The sequence below is a fragment of the Letharia columbiana genome (assembly GCF_014066305.1).
Source record: "Letharia columbiana isolate WasteWater2 chromosome Unknown Sc0000078_s0, whole genome shotgun sequence".
NCBI classification, from domain to species: Eukaryota; Fungi; Ascomycota; class Lecanoromycetes; order Lecanorales; family Parmeliaceae; genus Letharia; species Letharia columbiana.
Window position 1 is genome coordinate 133,875 of NW_023501123.1, and position 8,143 is coordinate 142,017.

General features: G+C 50.2%; 4 protein-coding genes across 4 annotated transcripts; 1 reads left to right on the plus strand and 3 right to left on the minus strand.

The window, feature by feature from the left end:
* Positions 1–969: 969 nt before the first annotated feature.
* Positions 970–1,473, plus strand: HO173_012359 (uncharacterized protein; the record flags this gene model as incomplete). Its single annotated transcript, XM_037314231.1, has 1 exon — positions 970–1,473. The coding sequence occupies one exon, from the start codon at positions 970–972 to the stop codon at positions 1,471–1,473; it is 504 nt and encodes a 167-aa protein (XP_037158907.1).
* Positions 1,474–1,955: 482 nt separating this feature from the next.
* HO173_012360 (uncharacterized protein) lies at positions 1,956–2,830 on the minus strand (the record flags this gene model as incomplete). The annotated part of the gene is made up of 2 exons (XM_037314232.1): positions 1,956–2,553; positions 2,694–2,830. The coding sequence occupies 2 exons, from the start codon at positions 2,828–2,830 to the stop codon at positions 1,956–1,958; spliced, it is 735 nt and encodes a 244-aa protein (XP_037158908.1).
* Positions 2,831–4,706: 1,876 nt separating this feature from the next.
* On the minus strand, positions 4,707–5,573 carry HO173_012361 (uncharacterized protein; the record flags this gene model as incomplete). Its single annotated transcript, XM_037314233.1, has 1 exon — positions 4,707–5,573. One exon carries the CDS (start codon positions 5,571–5,573, stop codon positions 4,707–4,709), a length of 867 nt encoding a protein of 288 aa, XP_037158909.1.
* Positions 5,574–6,425: 852 nt separating this feature from the next.
* HO173_012362 (uncharacterized protein) lies at positions 6,426–7,417 on the minus strand (the record flags this gene model as incomplete). Its single annotated transcript, XM_037314234.1, has 2 exons — positions 6,426–7,303; positions 7,366–7,417. The coding sequence occupies 2 exons, from the start codon at positions 7,415–7,417 to the stop codon at positions 6,426–6,428; spliced, it is 930 nt and encodes a 309-aa protein (XP_037158910.1).
* Between the last annotated feature and the right edge of the window lie 726 nt (positions 7,418–8,143).

Sequence of the window (8,143 nt, forward strand, 5' to 3'; positions counted from 1 at the left end):
GTTGTACCTCGCCGACCACGCCCCGCACCTCGAGGCGCCGGCGCCGACCGCGCGGCCGCATGATCGGAACGGGGCGGGCGGTCACGAGGGGCGCTCTGGGGCGGGGTTCAAGAATGTGGAGTTGCGGGGGGGGTCGGGATGCGAGGGATGGGGGGGACGATGTGGAGGGCCAAGGGAGGATGAAGACGATAGCGGGGGTGAAGGGTAAGGGCAGGAGCCGGAACTGTCTCATTGGGTGGGTGTTTGTGCTCGCGCTTGTGGTTGCGGGAGTTGTGTTTGGGGTCTTGGTGAGGGGGGCGGATAGGCCGGGAGGGGTGGCGGGGTGAGTTGGTGGAGATGGGGATGGGGTTGGAGATGGAGATGTGGGTGGGGTTCGGGTTGAGAGTTCTGTACGTTTCGGTAATTTGAGGATGGTGTTTTGAATGGGATTCTGTATGGACGGAAAGCTTGGTTTAGTAGTCTTGGGTGGATGGACTCTCTTTTTCTTTGATTTCCTCTGTACAAAAAGAATCAGACAAATGCTTTAGACTCGATGTGGTTTCCTGGAGATATGAGACATAGAGATAAACCATGCCTGGTTCATGTCTGGCTGCCGCTTCGCTCACCAAAGCTCTAAATCTGTCCTTCTCAAGTCAAGACACCAAAAATCTCAAGGATGCCAAGGAAGACTGTAGACCGGGAGATAATTGCACAATAGAGATACTTAGTCGTCGGCCGACTTATTTCTGTTAGCTTAGTGCCTGAGGACTCTTCCTCCAGCCTCTATTGCTAGGAGTTACTCGCAACCTCTTTCACCATTAGTGGAGTTGCACGCGAAAAAAACCTCAAGGTGTGGCCAGTGAGATCCCTCATACTGGGGAAAGTTGAAAGCGTTCGGAGACGTTTGCTCGAGACCATGATGCTGAGGCTGCTGACCGAAGTGTCCGCCGTGGCTAGGAAAAGGGAGCGTGTGAGTCTATCAAGGATGATATGCGCGAAGAAGAGGAGCGGTTGAGCCCGAGATTACAGAATCAGCGGGGAGCACTGCAGCGTGCTACTGATAAAACTTCGGGTATTGGGAGGAGCACAAGTGGTTTGGCGAAGGCCGATATCATACCAAGAGATGTCTTGACCGGCCAGAACACAGGCGGAATGGAGGGCGCTGAACGCACAAATGAAGGAGAATCCAGCTCTTACGGGAGGCAACTTACTGGCTTGGGAAAAACAGAACAAGATGGTATGGATTCTATCATGGGTCGTTGGAATGGATCCTACCCAACACCTTTGGGGCCAGAGATCTTTTTCTGGACGGACAGAGGATGGGGCTGCTTGCTTCGGAAGCCGGCTATGGTGTCGCAAACGCTTTTGGAAGGATCGAAAAGTATTCACGGACTTGTCAGTCTAGTGTGTAAATGTGATATGATCGATTATATCACCGTGGTAGGAGAGGCTCTGGAGAAGATGAAGAAGGAATACGCTGTGGAAGACAACTGAATAAAACCGTCGGCCACAACTGGTCAGGAGCGCCTGCGAATCCATTGCATCAGCATGCAGCTCCCTCTCTGGTTCACTCGCTTTACTGGCTTATGACCCCAAGGCCCCTTCTTGCTTTCTACCTTTCCGAACATGGTTGCGTCTAAAGGTTTTACAAGAAGACCTTGGCATCTCGATTGCCGGCTGCGATGAAACTCCTTTGGGTGGTGGGAGGGTAAGTATGTTTTAAGGCATGCCAAATTTCATTTTCTGAAACAAGCCGTTATAAAGAGCATTTTACAACCAGCTACACGGTCTTTACAGATTCACGGCTATAATACTTCTGATATTTACGCACTAACACAGTCTCACTGTGGCTTCAAACCAGCAATCGAACTGTGGATAACGCCAGTCTACAGGGCCATAGTATCCACTTCCACCTGATACCAGACGCTGACCCCTCATACATCGATCACAGTAACCCGAAGATGCGGCAGAGATCCCTATACCGTGTTGAGCTCCATGTACACCAGTTCCTGCAACTGCCACTCACACCACCGCGCCCACACTGGGTCCCGCAGAAATGAAACCTCCGGACCTTCCGAATCCCAAGAAATACTAGTCGTCTCCTCGTCTATTCGTGGCTCATGATGTTCATAAAGACGGCCCATTTGCGCAGCAAGCGAGTGCACTGCATCGTCCATCACAGAAACGGGGATCGATTCCGCGGTTTCTCTCCCTGCTTTGTTACCCGGAAGCTCTCTGATGATGGCACGAAGTGACGCTAGTGCCTCTGCAACTGGGCCGAGTGCATTTCGGCCCCCTGCAGAACCTCGATTTTGAGCCTCTGCCAGACGAGCAAGAAGTCCAGGATGAATGATTGCATTCTGACGGCCACCACGGGCTGCGGAGGTGAGGAGAGGAACCGGAAGACGTACTCCGCGCGTACCTGGTACAAGCGAAGTACTGTCCCAGAATCGCCGTCCAGATTGTGAGAAGAGCACCTCTCGACATATGGGACAAGTGTTCTTTGGTTTAAGGTCAACCGCAGTGGGGGACAGCCATTCGGCGATACATTTACTTCCGAAGATGTGCCCGCATCTAGCAATTCTATGTCAGCATTCTGTTTCTAGTACGTAGCTTGTGAGCTTCGTAATATGTTGAGGGACACCCTGCTTAAAGAAATACCGCGTGCAAGCCACAGCAATATCCGTTGGAGACGAGATTCAAGAGGTACTCACGGGAGCTTCAGCGGTTTCTCCGCCCATTCGAAGAAAGACTCATGACATATGTCACACTGCCGTTGAGCCCATAGGTCTTCCAGGTTGACGACCGGAAGCGAACTGAGGAAATTCTCGACTATACAGCTTGGAGGCATGACCTCCTAGTCTTGAGTGGCGTCCCTGTTGAGCAGGTGGCTCTTTTAATGGTGATGTATAAATTTTCTTTCGCAGTATAAACTTGTTCGGATACAACCTGGTAAATTCTCTGCTTGGATTTTCTTGGTGCCTTAATGTAGAAATAAGACCAGGTCAGTGCTGCCGCATGACCACTTATACTCGATTCAACGTGTTATGCTCAGAGGTGTGTTACGCGCAGCTCTGTTGTGTTCACGTCAAGTGTGTTGAGAACGTGCTGGATCTGGCAAAATCCGGAGCCAGGCCAAAAAGATGACAAGCATGGTGGGCGCTTCGGCCTTTCGCTGTCTCTGTTACGCCTCACCAACGGAGACCTGGCCAAAGAGACCGCCTAGTGCAAACATCTCCTCGGGACATTGTCATGGTTTGGGCAAGACTGTGCCAGAAGGCGGTTTCCATATCTGGCTCATTCGACACTCTCGGACGTCATGCATTCTCGATACTAGATTCCCTCCACCATAGAACAATGTGTTGAACAACCAAAAACGGCAATTTGAATTCTGGCAACTAATGGCACTGATTCCATCACCAAAAACCAAGACGCCAGCCTATCTCAACACCCACACACCCATATCTCTATAGTATGATCACCTCCCAGCCTAATCGCGATTTCGATCCAGCAAACCCTGCAGCCAATTCCAAATTAAATTGGTATCCGTTTTTCTCGAACGAGTGGGGTAAGGCAGACTTTGACTGAATCATCCAAGCACTCATATAGATGAGTCGGACGACGCCTGGCCGTTTCCATGCTTCGCGTAAGTTCCTCCGTGACAGCTTCGGAAGCAATGAGTCCGCTATAAGAATGCACAAGGACTATGATTAGATAGCCGGAGCTAGCTAGGTCGAATGCCACAGCGCGTACAGTCGTGACATCGTCCTCGATTCTTGGATTGGGAGGCGCCACATCGCCGTTTGTCGAAAGATGTGGGCAGTGTAGAAGGAATCCTGCCTTTGAAAGAAGATCCCAGAATGAATTATACGTTGCTGGCAAGTGGAAGCCTCCATGAACAAGCAGGATTGCCGGCTCGTGGGCTGTGGACACATGGGGCTCCCTTACTACCAGTTTAGATAGATTGAAATCTGCGTGGGCTGTTTAGTTCTCACAAGCGCAAAAATATGGTCTTGACCAGCAAGGATTACACTACAGGCTTCGCAGATGTTCGAGGGACAACTAAGTTTGATGAAAGGAAGGGTATAAAGATGGATACTTCTCCACCCAAAATCTGAGAGAGGAAATCGAGATAGGTCGACAGAATTTCGGCAAGTCACGTGTCTTTCTGGAATCGACCTTGCATCATTCGTCTCGCAAGGTATTATATTGACGACAAGCCGTGGATAAACAAGGTGCAAAACAGAGGTTGCTGAGCCGTGAAGCTAGGGAGCTACGGCATGTTTTCAAGAACTGAATCTTGTGTATCTGTGAAGACTTGCTCGCACAGGAAACAGCATTTGATGGTGACTGAGCGCGCAGGCTTTCTACCTGAGACTATTGCATAGGTGCTACTTGTTGGTGGAGGAGACTGGTATTGATATAAATGAAAAGGCTTTTTCGGAAGATATCTACCAATTACGCTCTAATGTTGGCCAATCCTAGCTGCGCGGAAAAGATCGACAACATGACTCATATGATTTCAGGTCTTGCGGGTCTATAAGGTAATCGCATATCAGTCTACTCCAGCAGGCACACTGGCTCTTACTACAATAACCTTTCCATATTACACAAGAATAGTATAACCTCTTAAGGCGCATTCCCATTGATACAAGACCACCTACTTGCTATTCAAAACCCCTCGTACCCGTTTCTTTCGCAACCGTCTCACCGCTCAACTGTCTCGACTACAGCCCCGAGAAGAATCGCCCTACCCTGGGAAGTTGAATCCCATGACTCTCGATCAACCCCCGATGACGAATACTGAAATCCCCCAATCTCGCATGCAGCTCCACATTATCCGCCATGAGCTCTCTGAGTTGCATTTCACTCCCAGGGGTCAGCGGAGTACTCTGTGCCTCAAAGCTAGCCAGCCTCCTCTCCATTGCAATCTGCTGACGCGTGATCTCGTTGAGTTCCCTTCCGAAGGACTCTACATCTTGCATACTCAGACTGGCTAACACCAGGCGTTCATCCAGGTCCGTCTCGGTAGCCGGTCGAGTTGTTTGAAGCATAGCCCTTAGTTCCGTCTCAGTCAACGGTGGATTCCGCACTTCTGGTTCGAAGAAAACACGTCGGCATAGCGGACAGCTGTTGCTTGTCGCCAGCCATTTGGAGATGCAGTTCCGGCCTATGACATGGCCACATGGAAGTCGGACAGGCAATTCGGGGTCTTCGGTGCTGCTGAAGGGATCCATGCAGATATTGCAGCTGCTATCCTTCGGTAGGTCCTTCAAGTTCATGCCTGGAAGCTGGTCAACGAACTTTGCCCCTGCCTGCGTGGAGACATTGTCCTCCGACGATTCTCCTGTTGGCAACGAAGGGGTGATAAGATCCAGGAGACTTGAATCGTCGGGGTAGTATAGATCGTCTCCATCTCTCGAAAGAAGGGCTATTTCAGCATCCAGCCGATCGATAGCACGGTGGATTTCTGCCATTTCCAAATCGTGTTCTTCACTGCTCGTTTCAAGCTCTGCGAGAGCTTGCTCGATGTCGCGATGTATGACTGAGATCGGGCGCGGTCGTGGACTTTCACCGCGTGAATTACGTTCCATGCTTGGTAAAGTAGGAAGACGCTCCCCTGCCATCTCTTGAAACTTAACTTTTGCTTGGAACTTTGATCTTCTGGACGATGGTAGTGAGAGCTGACGGTGGTTCAACGAGTTGAGTTGATGTGATTGGGAGGAAGTTGAAGCTGTGCACTGAGATGAAGGTGGAGCTATTAACACAAGAATGCTGTCAAGCCAATATATACAGGTGTTTAGAAGGCAGTGGTGCAAAGTCAGTAACAAAGATCATTGTCAGCAAAGCAAAATGAATGGCAACAATTGCGTTATTCCTTGATGCATAAAGAATGAATCTCTACTAACAAAGGTGCATTGACAAAATTTCTCGATTCACTCTTGTCTCAGAGACGGCTGTGAACAAAGGAATCTCGTAACAATGCTCATTGTCGCTAAGTCACAGCTCGCACACACTCTACAGCTATGACACTCTAGATAAGGCATGACAATGAAAAGGCGGCACTCGCTCGGAGACGAAATGTTGTGTTTTGGGGTAGATGATGAGCTGACGACAGAAGGTACTTCGATAGCCACTGATCATATGCAGGGCACCGCACGGGTTTCATCTTATCTGAAGAGGGACTGACAACCTAAGAGCCATGTCATGAATAGGATCCGCCTATTTTCAGCCCGTCGAGCCCACACGATCTCCCTCACGGTCCTCGACAGCTGAAGCAACGAATTTGGGGATCGCTGAATCTGAGACGAAGAGCATCCTGATTCTAAGACCCTATCCAAAGCCACACGGTCCCTCACGTTCCCCTTCGTTGCGCTCGACACGCCCCTGCAATGTTTGTTTTGGCCACATCTCCGTATCCACTGTCACCAAACCCACCCGTACCATCATTGAATATTGTGAGCCTGCATCAGCCGCCACCGAGGAGCACTCGCTTGGGTGATATGGTCATGTGTCCTCTCGTGCTCTTCATTCCTCCGCAGGGTTTCATCCATTGAGATTCTCGGCCCATGGGCGTTCCGGAAATGACTCAGGCTTCTGCGTAGAATACCCAGCTGATCTTTAAGTGCGACTTTGTTGCGCTCGAATAAGACGGCGCGACATATTGGACATGTGTTGTTTTTGGTGTTCAGCGCGGAGGACGTCAGCCAGCTTAGCAGACAGTCCTTGCCAATGATATGGTTGCACGGGAGGCGCACTGGGCTTTCACTGTGCTGAGGATCTTGGTATGGCTCGATGCATATCGGGCAATCATGCTTGTCTTCCAAAAGATCGGTGAGCGAGAGGACCGGGAGGGATTCTAGGAAAGTCTTGGCTCTGATATTCGATGTTTCCAAAGTACCGGTGTCCATCGCGTCTACTCTGGCTTGAGCGAGACGGCTACGAATCTCGTTTCTCCGATCTCGTAACTGAGAGCGATTAATCGACCTATCGGAGTCTTGGTGTTGAGAGACTGGGCCAGGAGCGTCGAATCCAAAAGTTCCGCGGATGTTAGTGCGAACGTTGGCAAGGACGATAGGATTATCGCGATTTGGGCTTTCAATATGGGCTAACCTCTCAGAGACGCTCGGGAGATCCATGGCTTTTGTAGACTCCGGGCCCTTTGCGGTCAGTTCGTTGATGCGTAAGGTAAGGAAACCCGAGTTCGTTCTCTGGGTTTGTGATAGTCTCAAACTTCTGTCGCAATTAGGGAATCGTAATGAATGTAGCTGTGTCAAGAGTGATATTTCAAGATTAGAAGTGTTACCGGGAAGAGTGATAGCAGCTGGAGAGGATTGTAGTGAGCGAGTGGTAAGGGAGTGTCAGGGACTCAATGCTCTGTTGTACAGTGAAGGCCGTACAATATTGCCAAGCCACGCTGGGCCCAACCAGGTCGCATGGTGTTGTACAAGGGCTGAAACCGTGACATGGTTAGACTAAAAACAAGAGTTTGACATTCTTCGTCTTATTACGAAATTAGCGTCGACGGCAGATAAAAAAGAAGTGCACAGGGTCTAAGAAACGCTCTTACTATAAGTAGCAATACCAATTCTCTCTTAGCACTTTGCATTAATTTCGAAGGTGTTTCTCAAGTGAATGCACCCTATCATGTCATCTGGGAGTACCAAACTAACCAAAACCCGTGACACCCAGTAAGCCATGCTCGAAATTACATGCGGTCTGGGTTCCTCAAACACAGTCTAACCTCTACAACAGTACAAACTTCAAATATCAAAGACCAGGCCCACCCTGAGCTCCCTTCCTTTGGAATCGGAATCGGCGTTCAATTTGCCTGAGCCGTGCATCGTTTGCTCTAATCCTGCCCCCGATTCGAGCAGTCTCCGCCCAGCTCTCCTCGGTCTCCGGACCTGCCTGAATTTCCGACAGTCGGGTAAGATGCCCAGTGTTCTCCCTTGCAAGTGCCGAAAGACTCCGCATGTCCAATGCATTACTACTCACGGAAGTCGCTAGTGTCTCTCTTTGCTCTTCGCGTGCCAGGTGCCTTGAGGTTGCCGACCATGACAATAAGTGTAAATTCAAGGCACCTAGCAGCTCCGCGTGTGGCGACACATCCTGGCTGAAGGAGGTTGCACGACACATAGGACAGGAATTATTGCCTTCGAAC